The sequence below is a fragment of the Ascaphus truei genome, chromosome 2 (assembly GCF_040206685.1).
Source record: "Ascaphus truei isolate aAscTru1 chromosome 2, aAscTru1.hap1, whole genome shotgun sequence".
Taxonomy (NCBI): Eukaryota; Metazoa; Chordata; class Amphibia; order Anura; family Ascaphidae; genus Ascaphus; species Ascaphus truei.
The window spans coordinates 165,365,439-165,383,704 of NC_134484.1; the positions used below are offsets into that span (position 1 = coordinate 165,365,439).

At 40.6% G+C, this 18,266-nt stretch overlaps 1 protein-coding gene across 5 annotated transcripts in view; it reads right to left on the minus strand.

Annotated features, from left to right (window-relative positions):
* MBP (myelin basic protein) overlaps positions 1–18,266 on the minus strand; it is a 202,302-nt gene that overhangs the window by 135,598 nt on the left and 48,438 nt on the right. For 4 of the 5 annotated variants that reach the window (XM_075585509.1, XM_075585510.1, XM_075585507.1 and 1 more), the window contains exon 2: positions 11,804–11,879. The exons of the other annotated variant lie outside the window; for it this stretch is intronic. In XM_075585509.1, coding sequence (XP_075441624.1) covers positions 11,804–11,854 — 51 coding nt within the window. In that variant the 5' untranslated portion in view covers positions 11,855–11,879. The remainder of the gene's footprint in view (positions 1–11,803; positions 11,880–18,266) is intronic. 5 annotated transcript variants of the gene reach the window in all.

An 18,266-nucleotide genomic window follows, 5' to 3' on the forward strand; every position in this document is an offset into this window, starting at 1 on the left:
TACCACACGCATACCACTAGTGCCCACATACAACCCTACCCTAGAGGGTATACGAAAAATAATCAAAGATCTGCAACCCATGCTGGCAGAGGATGTGACATTAAAATATGTTCTGCCAACCACCAAACAGAAATTAGTCAACAGAAAACTTCATAAACTTAAAGACACTGAAAATGGCACAAAACCGTGCAACAACACATGTTGCAAACTCAGCAAACATATATGCCAAGATCCCACAGCCAGTCACAACCATGGAACATTCAATGTTAAAGGATCATACTGCTGCACATCCAGGAATGTACTATATATGATTCAATGTAACAAATGTGACCAAGGAGGCTACATTTGCGAAACCAGGCCAAAACGTCAAGGCAGAATGAATATGCACAGACACTATACCAGCGGTGTGCAAACTGGGGGTCTCTAGATTCTCTGGGGGGGAGGGAGAGGGGAGAAGGGGGTACGGCAGTTAAATTTCAATTAAATGCCGGGGGACAGCACGAGGCCACAAATAATTGACTTACCTTCCCTTCCAGCGACGCATTATCCTGGTGGCAAATGACGCCGCGGGGTCACATGACCCTGCACGTCATATGATGCCGAGGGGGGCGGGGCAAAGGTGCACACGGGGAAAACTTTGCGCACCTCTGCTCTATACAACACTAAGAAGGAAGATACTGCTCACCAGTATGTATGTATGTCTTTATTTATATAGCGCCATTAATGTACATAGCGCTTCACAGCAGTAATACACATGACAATCATATAAATAACAAATAGTACAAATAACACATAATGGGAAAAAGTGCTTCAGACATAAAAGTAACATTGTAGAAGAGGAGTCCCTGCTCCAAAGAGCTTACAATCTAATTGGTGGGGAGAACGTACAAAGACAGTAGGAGGGCATTCAGGTAAGTGCGTCTGCAGGGGGCCAAGCTTTGTGTATAGTATTAGCCACGGTGCTACTCATATCCTTCTTTAAGCAAGTGGGTCTTAAGGTGGGTCTTAAAGGTAGATAGAGAGGGTGCTAGTCGGGTGTTGAGGGGAAGGGCATTCCAGAGGTGCGGGGCAGTCAGTGAGAAAGGTTTAAGACGGGATAGGGCTTTAGATACAAAGGGGGTAGAGGGAAGACATCCTTGAGCAGAACGCAAGAGTTGGGATGGTGCATAGCGAGAAATACAAGTTGCACCTCATGGACACTTTTTCTTTCACTAGCCATGCTTCAAGGACTATACCAGTTGTTGGTATGACTGAGGTTTATTTAGTAATGAGGTACATGCACTGGATCACATATCAACTGTACCCAATCCCCTAGGAACTAGGTCTCAGTCACTTCTCTAACAGAAGAACTCTCCTCAGTGTCTGCACACTCTAGCATCTCATCCAGAAGAACCTCACTCTCTGATTGCTATCCCAGATTCTCTCCTCACACACCAACTACTTGTAACAGGGTATGTCCTATTATAACTTTCATTCCCACGGTTATTCCTGTTATGCAAGTCCTTATAGCTGCAGGCAGTAACAGGTTAAATCTATGGGCTCTTGACCCCCCTTATGAGTGATAGAAGTAAGGTGGTGACTCATGGCCTGTGTAAGCCTATCAGGGATAGGTATAGACCATGAGCCCACCCCTTCTTGAGTCTCCTAGGAGGGCATGACCAAGTTAGTCAGAGTCCTGCTTGAGCTCTTGAAGAGAGAAGAAGCAGAGAGCTGTGAGTCTCTCCTATGGCAGGATGAGCGTGCTCACCCCCAGCCTCTGAGCTGGGGGGACATCTGATTCAGACTAAGGCCCTATACTATCAGGGCAAAGCACCATCCAGAGGAACGGAACCTCTGAGACCATGCACCGCTGTTAGGAAGAACGGCAGTGAGTGCCAGCCTGAATAAAGATTCTGTTCTAATATACCTCAGTTCTTGTCTGAGCAGGAAACAGTGCAATAGTGGCAGCTGACCTCCGAACATCCTGAAGTCCACTGCTGCTGGAGGCGCTAAGCACCATGAGAAGAACCAGAGGAAGAACCTAAGCCTGTCCTGATCCCCACAATGCTGCAGATCAGCTCAGCTCTCCTGACCCTAACAGGTATCACACCTCACACTAGGTAGCATAGGCTGTGTAATCTCCCACTGGGGTGGGGGGGGGGGGGGGAACAGTGCTACATACTCTACACTCTATAGAAGAACAACTCCTTCCCTGGGGAGTGGCATGTATATATTGTAATGTAAGAAACAATAATAACATACCCCTCCCCCTCCCATTTAATCATTAAGTTTGGTACTAGAATTAGGAAATAGCAATTCTCACTGCAACAGAAAAAACAAATACTTTGATTAAATGTTTTTTTTTTTTTTTTTTACATGGTACGGTTTTCACTCAGTAGGCTGCAGTGTCAATGTGACATGCCATTACCCTCACAAGCCAGCAGCCCTGACCCGGGGATATGCTTTTGGTGCCCAGCACATTCAGGTAATACACAGAGGTTTTTCTAATCGAGGAGTTCTGGCATCATTTCTAAAATGATAAAGTGAAAACATAAAGGTGTACCTAGAGGAGGTGCAAAATATCCCTGATGTAGGCGCACTGCAGACCTTTATATAATAATGTGGTCAGAGGTGAAAAAAATGTATATATAAAAACAGTTTATTTATAGAAATGTACTTAAAAACGGGCGCCTTCAACCATACGAGATGCCAGGGAAGTGTGATATTAGCCGGCTTCAAGTCCCATGCGCTGCGGCTAGCTTAATGGTGCCGGCGATCCTGCACGTGCGGGTTGTGTCTCACAAGACTGGTGTGAATCCAGGAGGCTCCGTCAGGCACTGCGGCAGGCACTTATTAGAAATCAGCTGTGCCCGGAGCGCTACGAGTTTCAAATAATTCTGTTCATCTTCTTCAGACTCGGCGGACTTGTTTTTTTGTTTTTTTTTGTTAATGCAAATATTAGCTTATAAAAGGACAATGCCTCTTGCCATTTTGTTTGTTTTTGTTTTAATAAATGCAGCAGTTCCTTACATTTAGGGATAATGCAATTATCTAAACTGCTGATCAAACAGCAAAGATCCTGCTTCCCAGGGCATCAAATATGGCTATCTATTTCAAAAGAGGAAGTGCAGTGGAGCCCTAAATGGTTACTATATGGTTGCTATAGGAAGCTTAACACAGGGGTGTGCAAACTTATTACTGTGATTTTAGCCAGTGACACTTTGCCCTTAATATTCAAAACTATCCAACATAAGTAATAAAGCAATCATTAAAATGGTTAGGTATTGTTTGCATGAGTGCCTTCACTAAACAAGCTCTACATCTACATCACATTTACCATTAAATGTTTTAGCAACATACCGAATTTCTGGGTTAATATGTCATTTATGAGTGTACAGTTTAATTGCAAACAAATGATGCAAACAATCTTTCCTTTCGCTGGCAGTTCTCTTATTGTCTTAATTGTAAAAGCATACCGACACAACTGATGAGGAGTGTATGATTATACATTGCATTTCCTTGCCCTACCTGCAAACCCAAAATAAAGATTACCAGGGAGGTAATGTTAAGTAATCGAACATTGACGGAATGGATATTGGTGTCTGTATCGGAACAATGGCATATGATTGGAAAGGGAAGAGATTCTTTCCCAGTTTATCACTGTAAACGATAACGCTTTGCAGGTCACTCCAGTTTAGAAAGATTTCAGAATACGCACAATTTGTGAAAACATTTTTTAAATAGTGGAAAAAGTTAAGTAAAAACAATGTTAAAAGTTTTATATACAGTATTCACCTCAACATACTGTACAGTTTCTTTATCAATGTGCCACACATTGTCTGCAGTCAAAACATCAAGTCAGAAAATGACTAATTTGAGATCTCTAACTCGCATCTTTTCACTGAAAGGTGAATGTCAAAAGGAACTTCAAACATACATTCTGTCCATTCTTACTGCGGTAACTGCCTCAGCACATCTCTTGACATTTACAGAATGATCAGGAAAAATGATACTCATCTTATTGCATACACAATTTCTGAACTGAAGTTGACACCAATACAGGGTTGCAGTGGAAAACAAGCTGTGCAAATTGACGGAATGGGACATTTGCTCGCGGCCGTTTCGCTGCAACCACATGGCCGCCCGCACTTCGCCGTGACTTCCTTCCCCCCTGTCGATACGCCACCGGCCTCTTCTAAGGTAAGTTTAATTACTCTTTCTTTGGAAGGTTTTAGCACTTGGGGTAGGGGGTTAATTTAAGGGGTATTAGGCTAAGTGCTTAGGGTAGGGGGTTGCAGGGTAAGGCACTTACCTTAGCGCCGAAGTGGCCAGCAGTGGCAGGGTCTGGCAGGGTGAGTCACAGCGAAGCGTCGGCGGCCAACTGGCCAAATGTCCTAGATCAGCATATTAAACTCTCTGAACCCGTCATGGGTTCTGGCACCCCTGCATACCCCATGAAGTGAACCGTGACACTCTGGTCCCGCAGCCCCCCTCCCCCCCCCCGGCACTCACAGGGTTAAAGGGCAATCTTTCACTTTCAGGCCCTTTTTCAATATGATGTTAGGCGGCTGAACACAGCGAGATCATACCAAATAGTGCAAGATACAGACCTAATTTTTCAATAGCATTACATTACTTCACCATCCATACGTATCTGTCATTTAAAGCCGCAGTCTCAGCAGACTGCCTTTTTTGCATTCTTAGCGATTTATTCTTGTTCTTCCGACACTTTTTTTATTTCTTAAATCAGCCGGGTAAGTGTCCGGAAACCCAATGGTAACCCATGTAAACCGCAGTTATGCTAGCGATTGAGAAATTATCATTAACAGTAAAACATATATACAAGGAAGTGCAGTAACATTATGAGCTCACAATGTTTGTGACTTCAGCACATCTGAGGAAAAAGAAATGAATGTGTACACCACAAGCATGAGAGGTTGATCAGATGCAAATGTAACATTCTTAGGCTAGCTTATAGTGCCGGCGATGGCGACGTCAGGCTACGGTCGCTGGAAAAATCAAATTGAGATGACTTCCAGCAATCGCGAGCAAGCCGTAGCGCCGCCTTACTACAAGTGTACGCGACGGCGCAAAGGGAATTTTTTTTGACGCGACGTCGCTGGCACTATAAGCGCAGCCTTAAGGGAAATCACATTTGTATCTATTGTTAGAAAACAGAGATTTAAATTAATGTAATTAAAGTCTTACTCTTAACTCCTTAAATGCCAGTTTGTTGGACATACAGTACTGTACGAGGAAATTCTGAGAAATAACATTCAACATTTTAATTCTGAAATTGTGCTCGTTGTGTAGCCAAGCACAGTGTAGGATGGGTTGAATAACTGTGCAGTAAAAACAAAGAAAGCGTAAAAAAACAAACAGTTGAAATCACATTAGAGCTATCCAAGCAGCAGGACTCTTGTTACAATTCAAAACACAGATTTCCTTTTACATCAATTTGTGCTGTACATTTTAAACCAGTCTGTGTACAAAACACAGATTAATACAAATTGACACAATAAAATGGTTTTGAGACGGTTCTCTTAAAAATAAATTGAATAAGTGGGGAAAAAAATATGTCTGACTTTGTGCAGGCTGTTGTGATAAACAAAATACAGAAATAACACAAGAGGTGAGCTGTTTCCAAGACCTCAGAGCTGGTTACGATGTCTATACAGCAGGCCATTCTGGGCAGAACTACAACAAGACGGAGAAGATAAAAAGACCTAATGCAGAACAGGTGCTACTGATGGGTAAGATGGGGTTAGAATCCCTGTTTATTTGCTCTGTGATAGTCCTCTGAACATGAACACATTAAGAAGGAATACTGTATGTGAAAAACAGCACTGCTTTTTTATTTAGAGCGGAGCAAAGGAGTGGGGTGGCTGGTGGGGAGGTCAGAAGAACCAGGCGGGAAAGTGGTCTGGAGGATGAATATCTGAAGGTGCAAGGGGGTCTGGAAGATCGGGGTTGAGTCGTGGGGCTGTTGAGCAGGGGATGGAGGTGTTGGTTATTATGATTAATTGGCCTATAAAAGTATAAATTCCCACCAAAACAGGGCATAACTTGTCAATAATGCCTTGTTCATCAAAGATTATCACATACTGCCTAACATCTGAATATCTTCACAACACAATCAAGCAGAATACCAATACCAATCACGCAGAATGCCAACACAATCACACAGAATACCAACACAATCACACAGAATACCAACACAATCACGCAGAATACCAACACAATCACGCAGAATACAACACAATCACGCAGAATACCAACACAATCACGCAGAATACCAACACAATCACGCAGAATACCAACACAATCAAGTGTTCTACGGAATTTGTTCAATGCACGAACATTTTTAGCAAAATGGACCCAGCTACATATGTGGGGCACTACAGAAAATACCTGAAAATACAGGCGGAAGTGCAACAAACAAATATCAACATGAGGGATAAGGATATCCCAACATGTTTCTACATGGTATGTTGAGCAAGAAAGTAGGAGCAGGTGTACTGTAAGTATGGTGGTTTGCCATGCTTGGCCTGGACGGTAAGTGCGTTTGCAAAAAGCTATGGAGGCATGACCTGCTGCGATCAATTTCTCCTTTAAATGAGAACATCTAATTAGTTCTCAGTATCTTCGACAATAAATATTAATGTCTCTAACTAAAGGTCAAATCTCTCTTCAAGATGAGAGATTTTTCCCTCCTGTAAAGTGACCTACTGTATGCTTCAGCCGCAAACTCCTGCCACCGGTTTCTCTTGCTGTGGGTTAGCAGCTAAATGTTTATTTTCCACAGAAACTCAGACTCTTGTACAAGGTATTCAGTTGTGTGTGTAAACATTACAATGTAAAGTTATCAAGGATTAGAAAATTGCTTGTGTTCAGTGGACCACACAAGGCAGTCATATCTGCTCTCTCTGAACACGGTTTCTTTTTTCATCTGTTAAAAATGTATGGCTTGGATTAAATTTGAATGTTTGAACGATCTTTCCATTGACAAAATGGTGCACACATGGTCACCCTCTCTGCTAAGCATGGTGATAAATATTTAATCAGCCATGACCATACAACAGTTTAAAAGGTCAATTAAAATTGCTAAACTATGTGTGAATGCTTCCCGCTGTGACATCTGTTTGATGTTTTTACTGGTAAAAAAAATGTAATTATTGCCAACTAACAGCAATCATACAACCAAAGTTGTTTCAAGTACATAATTTCTAGGGAGTGTGCAAACCCAAAGAATCCCCAATCGTGCAATACATTATATAGGTGAAAATAAAAAGCAATGAAATGTGACTCACAAACGTATGTAGTAGTATCAGACTCACCAGTGTCTATTTCCCCACGTTTCTGTGTTACAGCTTCTTTAGGGAATAGACTTAGGCCGCGGTTATAGTGGCCGCGACGGCGTGTGAACAACATACCTCTTCTCTATGAGGCTGCCCATAGAGCACGCGAGCGATGAAGTGCGACTGCGCGCGATTCTCGAGAAGACAAATAATTTTGTCTTTGTTGCGCGATAACTGTATAACTGAGCCACTAATTGAGCCAGCTGTGCCGAAGTAGGGATATCCTGAAAATCTGGCCTGTTTGCGGCCCTCGAGGACTGGAGTTGTGCAGGCCTGCTGTACAAGCTGCATCCGGCACAGCTCTGTTTCCAAAAGTCCAGGCATGAAGCATACGGAGGTCCTCTGGGGTAATCAACTGCTGAATCCTGGCTATGCTGGATTTGATTTGGATTTGATCACAGCTGACACCTGATTTTTAAGTATCAATCCGCAATCTATAACACCAAGATTGCTCACACTGCCAGAGTTTAGCAGCTGTTAAGTTAAGCAAGTTAAGAATTGTTGACAAACGCATTTAGCTTTATGGGCAGGATTGTGGCTTTAAGAACATTAAAATCCGATACGTAGAACATACATACATATATTATTTTTCTCCTCAATGTTTTATACAAGTATAAAAGTGTAAAATGAAAAGGAAATGTTTTTTTTTTAAAGTAATAATTATATTATGGTAGACAGCAATCATCACCCTAGGTGGCTTACGAACGTTTCATATGGTCAGTTTCGCCGGGTGAGGCACAACTGCTCATCGGACACGATATTTGAACAGACTAACCTATTAAAATATCAAAATTAAAAAAAAAAAAAAAACTACACTAAGACACTGATTGAAGAAGCTTATGACAGATCAAAAGAACAAGTGAGAGAGGAACTAATAAGATATCAAAATAAGTATAATAAAAATAATAGATATGATGACAAATCAATATCATTCGTTACAGAATTTGGCAGCCAAGCCACCGCAGTAAAAAAAATTCTCTCAAAACAATGGGAAATCTTGCGTAAAGACCCAATACTAGAACCTTTGTTGCCCATTAAGCCAGCTATTATTTTCACCAAGGCCAAGAACCTTAACAATCAGATTGCCCCCAGCCAAATTCCTTCAATTTCTAGAGATCCAAATTGGTTGGGGAACATATCAAAGGTTTTTGTTTTTTTAAATGCATGGTGTGTAAAAGCTGCACTCCCAACACAACATTAGCTAGGTGTACTAGAAGTTTAACTTCTAATATTGATGGGAAGTGCTATACCATTAAGACTCATATTACATGCAATACAGAATGTCCCTGTAAGAAATACTATGTGGGTCGTACTATTCACAAGTTCAAGACCAGAATGTCGGAGCACATTCGGAACATTTACTCTGGTCTTGAAACACATAGCATCTCCAAACATTTAAAATACACACAAGGCCAAAAGCCAGCAGGTAACCAATTTTAGGGAATCGATATACTGAAAACAAATAGAAGAGGTGGTGATAAAATCAAAGCCATTTCTTAGTTGTATGTATGTATGTCTTTATTTGTATAGCGCCATAAAATGTACATAGCGCTTCACAGTAGTAATACATGTCATATAAATAACAAATATAAATAACAGATCATGGGAATAAGTGCTTCAGACATACTGTAAAAGTAACATTAAGGAAGGAGTCCCTGCTCCGAGGAGCTTACAATCTAATTGGTAGGTAGGGAGAACGTACAGAGACAGTAGGAGGGAATACTAGTAATAGTTAGAAACCTCCTGGATTTTCCATGTATAATGCTTGACCCCTGTGGGGCTAAACATTGACATTGATTTGATCTAATTTCTATAAAGAAATTCTTCAACTTGGTCTACTGTATGTGCACTAGTTTTACTCTGGTCCTCCATTTGTTCCTCTTTGTGATGTCAAACTATCCTGTTCTTTGTGCTTGTTGCTGTATCCTCACTGTAATTGTTATTTGGTTCTTTAATAGCTGCACTTCCTTGATTCAGCTGTGGTTCATTCATTACATCTATGCAGTTGCCTCTTGCAAATATCGCTGACATTATTGTAAACTATGATAACTATTGTGTTCCAAGTCTGTGGTTAATGTCATACTATGTTGCTAATTTTGACATTTAATGTGCAACAATTTCCACTCTACCAAGGTAACCACATGCTTTGATTTTCATACTGTTCCAACTTCTGATGTAATTTATTAATATTATACAATGTTACCTTTGATACATTGTTTGTAACCATTCTAACTATTTGATACAACTGTATACCTAGCCCACTATCTTACATCAGCCTCATTCCGTTTGCTACTACGCTATAATGTTGCTACCTGACATTTTCAAGTGTGGAAATTTGTCATTGAACTAAACCAATGTGTTTAAGTTCAGATATGCCAGTAGAGAAGATCTGTTAAGAACTAAGGCCGTGGCCCCAGGAACCCCCAAAGCCGGGCGTGCCATCGGTATTGTCTCTTCTCTTAGATAAAATGATTGAGAAAGGGAAATATAAACTATAACAGGACTAAAAAGAAGCTAAATAGACATTGGATAAAAATAAGTGGAAATAAGATACCTATAAAAAAAATGTCACTAAATAAATGTCCTGGTTAAGACCATATGGATGTAATATATGGAGTTTGAGGCTTTAATAATAATAATAATAGCATGTTCTTGTATAGCGCTGCTAGTAGTACGCAGCACTTTACAGAGACATTTTGCAAGCACAGGTCCCTGCCCTGTGGAGCTTACAATCTATGTTTTTGGTGCCTGAGGCACAGGGAGATAAAGTGACTTGCCCAAGGTCACAAGGAGCCGATACCGGGAATTGAACCAGGCTCCCCTGCTTCAAACTCTCAGTGCCAGTCAGTGTCTTTACTCACTGAGCCACTCCCTCTCCTAATACAGATGTAGCAAACGTTATTGCAACCACTGGCACTCTGCAGTAGGCCATACACAACGTACCAGAGGAGAAGCGGTTATTGTTCTAAAATCAGACGTGTGTCAGAGTCCCATGATTTGGAACATCATACAGTATTAAGTGACACTGTTGGCCTTGAGATGTCGCCCTGTCAGGGTCTTTTTGCTTGTTTATAGGGGAGATTGAAACCTCAGCTCACAATGATCTTCCATTGCCAGCATCAAGGAAGTGGATTGGAGCAATGTGATCACAATAATAGCGATCATACCACCCTTGCACACAGGCCTACAGATATGTATTGTAAGTTCCCCAAAAACTAAAATGATACTAAAAATATATGTTTACATATGTTCATATATTTGGTTAATTAAAGTCACCGATTTGTTCCCAAGCAGACTTTAGGCAAAAAATAACCAAGGTGTTATGCCTACAGACACGAAAACATGTGTAGGTGTTTAGCAAATGAATAAGGGGGAATACATTTAACACTTCACATTGTCCCAGAGGCAAATGATTATGACATCAATGAATAATGTTGTAGAGGTGAACAAAGTGTAAAGATCAAAGAGCAAACATAATATGCTATACCTTTCTTTATTCTGATAGAATATACTGTATAATTAGGAGAACAAGGAGAATACATCATTCCCCAACAGGAGTTTTAAGATCTTGGACGCTGAAATCCATCTGATCAATATTCTGCAGGCCAGGCTATTTGTCTTGTGCAATCTTCCTTTTCCCTGTGGTGAATGTTTTTCACATCTCCTTTATAGTATAATTTATCTTTGATGTGGATGCTCAATCACGGTCTTTCCACTGGCAATGCAAAAGTGCCAGGTGGAAATTTGACGAGGAGAAACCATTTATAAACCGCTACAATAGAAAAGAGTTCCAGGTCTATATATGACATATACAAAGGTTGTTTGTTTTCACTGCATTTCACTATGTTTCAGATACTAGTAGTATTGATGGAAAGCTGAATTTTAGAAGTGCCTGGAATTTAGGGGGTGACTAACCTCCACCAGCGGCTAATGCAGCCAATTAAGCATTGACTCGAAAGGGAGTAAATGCCAAAACAGTTCGGGTTAAACCCCAACGTAAGTTAGTGAGTCACTCCCTTAGTGTAATCAAATACAGTTCCTAATAGGGAAAGCGGTGGCTGCGGTTTACAGCTGGATAGCTATAACTCCATAATAATATCTGCAGAGCTTTTCAGATTGATTATTAATCAGCTACACATTACCAAAGCAAGACAAGCACCCCACTTCTAAAATGTGCAGTGCTTTAGATTATATGCATTTCCTCTTCAATGACATTATAATGGCAGATGTCTTGCTAAATTCTTATGCAAAGAACATTATTTTCAATACTATCTTATAAATTGCTGATAGAAAATTATCACCTTCCTAATATACAGTACAGCGCAAAGTGATTGATATCAGAATTACTCAAATAAATTAACATTGATTTTTTTTTTTTTAAATGGACAAAATGCATGTATTTGAAACACTGATCAGCCCTGAGCAGGTGTCTAGGGCACGTGTGTTCTGTTTTGCGCAACTCTTACCTCAGTGGGATTCTCAGTAACGTGGTCTTTCTTTCCAACATGGTTCCCCATGGTGCTCAGCCGAGTATTTCAAAACCTTCACACAAAAGGAAAAGAACAGGTCGTTTATAAATAAAATGAATGTAAACATGCCTCTATATTCCCCACCCCATTGCCAGATAGGTTACATTCCAGCACAAGAGTTCAAAGGTGGCCTGGGGCACTACTAAAATACAGCGGTATTCAGGACACTAAATGTATGCAAGTTCAAGACGTCATTGCAAGTTTCTCCTTATTCCTAAGAATACTTATTTTTTAGCTTTATAAAAACCCAAAGAACATGAGCAGCATTCATGATACCATTCAAGAAAATACTGTTGCGGCCCCTTTTATCCTCCTACATCCCCGAAAAAATTCGGGGATGTTCTCCGCATGCCACGCACTTTCACGCGGTCAGCCGCATTTAGCGCTGAACGGCTAGACAGCACTAATAGCGCCAAACAATGAAAAACGCCCACGGCGCCTAAAACGGCCGGAACATGCCGCATCTGCACGCAAGTTTAAATTTCGCGCCGAAACTGCCGCAGGAAGCTAAAGGCGGCCACCACTGTACAACTTCTCGTTTGTAAGTTGTTTAAGACAAAAATGTTGGGTCGTATTGCATATCACTGCTAAAGAGATATGCTTGTACACACAGACGGCTATACTTTTTATGAGATGTAGTATTGCCCTTTCCAAAGCTGAAGGACATGCTCAGGAAGTAAGATACTAGCATTATATGAGTTAAACCCATAGAGGCTTTCGCGGGGATTGGCGCTTTAAACATGGCGTTACAAATTATGAAACAAGAATATCTGAAACAAATATTTGACCTATTTTCTAACATCTTTGCTGATAGCGTTTCTTGCATTTGGGTGAATGGTTAAAGTAATGTAGGATACCAGTCCATTGCCGAATTGCTACAGGACTTCAACTTTATGGGATATTAGACCAGTCATATGGGTACCACAAAATACTTTTACATTGCTTCTAATAATAACACCGTCTCTCAAAAACAAACATGTAAAGCAAAAAAGGTCACCATGGCAGGAGAGAAAAATGCATTTAAAACAATTAATCTTCTCTATACAACGATATTGTGTATTTCAGTACATTTGCATATCACTAGCAGAGTTGGGAAAACAAAGTCATTGCTAAAATTGATTATTTTGTTTAAATTGGTCAATAACAAGTTGACAATACTTTCACTTACATCTCTTCTTCGGGTCTTTCGATTTTCAGTTGGTAAGAAGTTACATAGATGAGGTTGAAAAAAAAATTACGTCCATCAAGTTCAACCTATGCTAAATTTTGATGACAGATACTTTATCCTATATTTGTACTTACAGTATATTGTTCCAGTGGAAGGCAAACAAAATCCCCAGTGAAGTATCATCTAATAACATCTCAAAAGGAAAAATAAATTCCTTCCCGACTCCAAATATTGGCAATCAGATTACTCCCTGGATCAACATCCTTCCCATGGTTACTTATTTGGTACTGTATATTCATATACCTGTCTTTTCTAAAAAGATGTCCAACCTTTTTTTGAACAAATCTATTGTATCTGCCATCTTTATAGGGGGGGGGGTGCGGTGGTTACAGAGGCCCCGCGCTAAGAGCGCAAGGCCTCTGTAAATGTTCTCACCAGCTTCTTATCCACGCGTCTCCATGGCAACGCGCGCAGGTCAAGCGACGTAGCGTAATATGACCCCGTAGCGTCATTAGATGCTTCGTTGAAGGTAAGGGGGGGGCGATCGAACAGAGCAGGCAGGGGTGGGCGCAGTGCAAACGTTTGAGCACCCCTCCCTTATGGGACGACCCAGTGTCATTTGTACTGCCTTTGGCATGAAGTTCTTTTGAAAGCGGATTGTATTATCCCCGAATATATTTTTATATAGTCATCATATCCCCACTTAGATGCCTCTTTTCTAATGTAAATAAATCTAATTTAGCTAGCCTGTCATAAATCAGAATATCCATCCCCTTTATTAATTTGGTGGCTCTTCTCTGCACCCTCTAGTTCAGGGGAGCGCAAACTTTTTGTGCTGCGCCCCCCTGTCACTTTGCCCCGGCTCTCGCGCCCCCTGCCTACCTTCTTTCGCGTCAGATGACGCAGCGTGGGCGTGTGACGTCAGGTCACATGGTGCCGCGGCGTCTATTGACGCCGCGTTGCCATGGCGACGCAACACAGACGGCTGAATCCCGGTAAGTAAATAGTTGCAGGGGCCTCACGCGATCCCCCGGCATTTAATTTAAATGCCTGGGGGAAGAGCGCGGGGCCTCTGCAACTGCCCACGCCCCCCCAGGACAATCTCCCGCCCCCCCTGGGGGTCGCGCCCCCCACTTTGCACACCGCTGCTCTAGTTCATAATGTATTTTCTATGGAGTGGTGCCTAATTGTGTACTCCATATTCAAGGTGTGGGCTTATTAATACTATATAAAGGGGCATAATTATGTTTACTTCCCTTCCATCCATTGCCCATTTAATGCAAGATAAGATCTTGTTTGCCTTTGCAGCTACTGCATGACTTTGGGCACTATTGCTAAGCCTGCTGCCTACAAGCACTCCTAAATCATTCTCCATCAAGGATTCCCCCAATTTATCCCCATTTAATTTGTAAATTGCCTGTTTATACTTATTTCCTAAATGCACAACCTTACATTTATCTGTATTAAACCTCATCTGCCATTTACCTGCCCAAGTTTCCAGTCTATTCAAGTCCTTCTGGAGAGAAATGACATCCTGCTCTGATTCTACAACCTTACACAATTTAGTGTCATCAGAAAAGATGGAGACTTTCCTCTCTTTGTCAACCTCAGGGTAATTAATAGTTCAAAACTAGGGGACTCAGTATTGATCCTCGAGGTACTCCACTCACAACTTTAGTCCAACCTGAAAAAGTTCTATTTATGTCAACGCTATCCTTCAACCAGTTTTCAATTCAGGTACCAATATTTTTACAGAGTCCAATTTGCTTTATTGTGTACACTAACCTCATGTGGAACCATATCAAAAGCCTTTGAAATCTCGCCGGCAAATAAAATATTTTTTCATAACAAATCTATTACTATTGTAGATGTGCAGGGGGTCTCCGGAGATGAACCGCGTTGGTTTTACTGTATGTACGGGACCCCCCTGCTTCCCAAGATACAGGCCCCGTTATGAGGTGCCGGTATCTCCTATGCATGGAGATAGCCCGATCACGTGACGCGGACATTTCCATTCATAGGAGATACCGGCACCCCATAAAGGTGTCTGTATCTCAGGAAGCAGGGGGTCCCCGGACATAAAACCAACACGGTTCATGTCCTGAGACCCTCTGCACATGTACACTATTAATAAAAATACAGTAATACGGTGGTCTTGGTACACGTTGGCACCAATGACAAAGTTAGAGAAAGATGGAGGGTCCTAAAAAATGATTATAGGGATCTAGGCCAAAAGCTTAAGGCAAGGACCTCCAAGGTAGTATTTTCTGAAATACTACCAGTGCCATGCGCTACCGCAGGGAGACAGTCAGAGATCAGGGAGGTTTGGGTTTTTAGAGCACTGGGACTCCTTTTCTGAGAAGTGCCATCTATATTCTAGGGATGGATTGCACCTCAATGAAGAGGGATCTTATGTGCTACGGGGGGAAATGCTAAAAAGGTTGGAGGAGATTTTAAACTAGGATGGAGGGGGGAGGGGAATGAAACAGATAATGAACTAAATGGAATAGATGAGGATACAAGATGGTATGGAGGTAGAATGGGGGCAAGTGCAAGTTTGACAAGCAGTGAGACACCCATAGTAAATACAGATAATACTAGAAAACTTTTAAAGACTAAACCAAGTGGGAGCAGAAAGAAAGGAGCAGATAAGATAATAGCACAGGCTGAAAAAATACTTAAATGCATGCTTGCTAATGCAAGAAGCCTGACAGATAAAATGGGGGAGCTTGAATTAATAGCTGCAAGGGAGCAGTATGATATCATAGGCATTACTGAAACATGGTGGGATGAAACTCATGACTGGACAGTTAATTTAGAGGGTTATTCTCTTTTTCGGAAGGATCGAACAAATAGAAGGGGAGGTGGAGTATGTTTATATGTTAAACCGGATCTAAAACCTATTATAAGGGATGATGTCTATGAAGGGAATGATGAAACTGTAGAGACTTTGTGGATAGAAATTAGCAGTGGAGATAAAAGTATAAAGAAATGTTTCTGGGAATATGCTATAAACCACCAAATATCTGTGAGATTGTGGAAAAGCTAAAATACTTTTGCAAATGGAGAAGGCATCAAAACTGGGTCATGTTTGCATAATGGGGGATTTTAATTATCCAGACAGACTGGGGCAATGAGATTAGCGTTACAACAAAAGGAAACAGGTTTTTGGGGGTGCTTAAAGACAATTATATGACCCAAATTATTGAGGAACCAACCAGGAGAGGGGCAGTTCTGGATTTGGTCATATCAAACAATGTAGAAGTAATAACAAATATTCAAGTCCTGGAACATTTGGATAACTTTTGATCACATCTTCTCATTTGAAATAAATGATCAAAAACAGATTACTTGGGTTCAACAAAGACCTTAAACTTTAGAAAGGCAGATTTTAATAAACTGATGTCTAATCTAGTAGTAATACAATGGGATGATGTTTTTGCAGGGAAAAATGTAGAAGATAAATAGGCAGCCTTTAAAACATTGTTAGAAAAGCACACTTATCAGTGTATACCCTTGGGTAATAAGTATAAAATAAATAAGTCAAAACCAATGTGGCTAAATAAACAGGTAGGGGAGGAAATGGACAAGAAGAGGAAGGCGTTTAGATTCTTTAAGTCAGAAGGGATAGAGACATCGTATCAGAATTATAAGGAATTTAACAAAAATTGCAAAAGGGCAATCAAATTAGCAAAAATGGATAATGAAAAAAGGATTGCAATAGAAAGTAAGGTCAACCCTAAAAAGTTCTTTAAGTACCTTAATAACAAAAAAATGAGAAAAGAAAATATAGGACCCTTTCAGTGTGAGATGGGTAGGCAGATTATTGGAGATAAGGAAAAAGCTGATGTATTAAACCAATTCTTTGCCTCTGTGTTTACCAGGGAAGAATCAAGTTCAATAGTAGTGCCGCAGGAGGAAACCACAACCTCCATATTAATGAACAATTGGTTAACTGAGGAAGAAGTTCATAAGTGACTTGAAAAAATTAAAGTAAATAAGGCACCTGGCCCCGATGGCATACATCCAAGAGTTCTCAAGGAGTTAAGCTCAGTAATAGCTAAACCATTAGATTTAATATTCAAGGACTCCATTTCCACAGGCTCAGTACCACAAGATTGGCGTAAAGCAGATGTGGTGCCTATATTTAAAAAGGGAGATTACAGACCTATAAGCCTGACTTCAATAGTAGGGAAACTACTTGAAGGTTTAATACGGGATAATATTCAGGAATACCTAATGGAAAACAAAATATTAGTAATAGTCAGCATGGATTTATGAAGGAGAGATCTTGCCAAACTAACCTTATTTGTTTCTTTGAGGAGGTAAGTAGGAATTTAGACCAGGGTAATGCAGTTGATTCTCGCCAACCCGCGGTGAGTTTTTTTATTAGAAAAAAAAAAACCTGGCGGATTTTCCTCATCTCGCCAGTTTTCCGTCATTTACTGAATTGCTGTTGGCATATTTGCCAAAAAACTGGCGAGATAGGGCTTCTCGCAGGTTTCTGCATAGGCCCCTATGTCTGGATAATTAAAATCACCCATTATGCAAACATGACCTAGTTTTGACGCCTTATTCATTTGCAAAAATATTTTGGCTTCCTCAATCTCACAGATATTTGGTGTTTTATAGCATATCCCTAAAAACATTTTCTTTATGCTTTTACCTCCACTGTTAATTTCTATCCACAAGATCTCTACATTTTCATAATTCCCTTCATAAAAATCTTCACTTATAATAGGTTTTAGATGCGATTTAACATTTAAACATACTCCACCTCCTCTTCTATTTGCTCGATTCTTCCAGAAAAGGCAATAACCCTCTAAATTAACTGGCCAGTCATGAGTTTCATCCCACCGTGTTTCAGTAATGCATATGAGATCATACTGCTCCCTTGTGGGCATTAATTCAAGCTCCCCCATTGTATCCGTCAGGCTTCTGCATTAGCAAGCATGCATTTAATGTTTTTTTTTTTTCAATTTGTATTATTATTATTATTATTATCTTACCTGCTACTGCCTTTCTACTCCAATTGGTTTTAGTCTTTAGAAGTTTACTAGTATTATCTGTATTTAATATGGGCACCTCCCTGCTTGCCAAACTCCCACTTGCCCCTATTCTACCTCTATGACCCCTTTTTATTTCCCCATCCCTATCAATTTTATGTAGTTAATTATCTGTTTATTGTCCCTCCCCCCTCTGTCCTTGCTTAAAATCACCTCCAACCTTTTT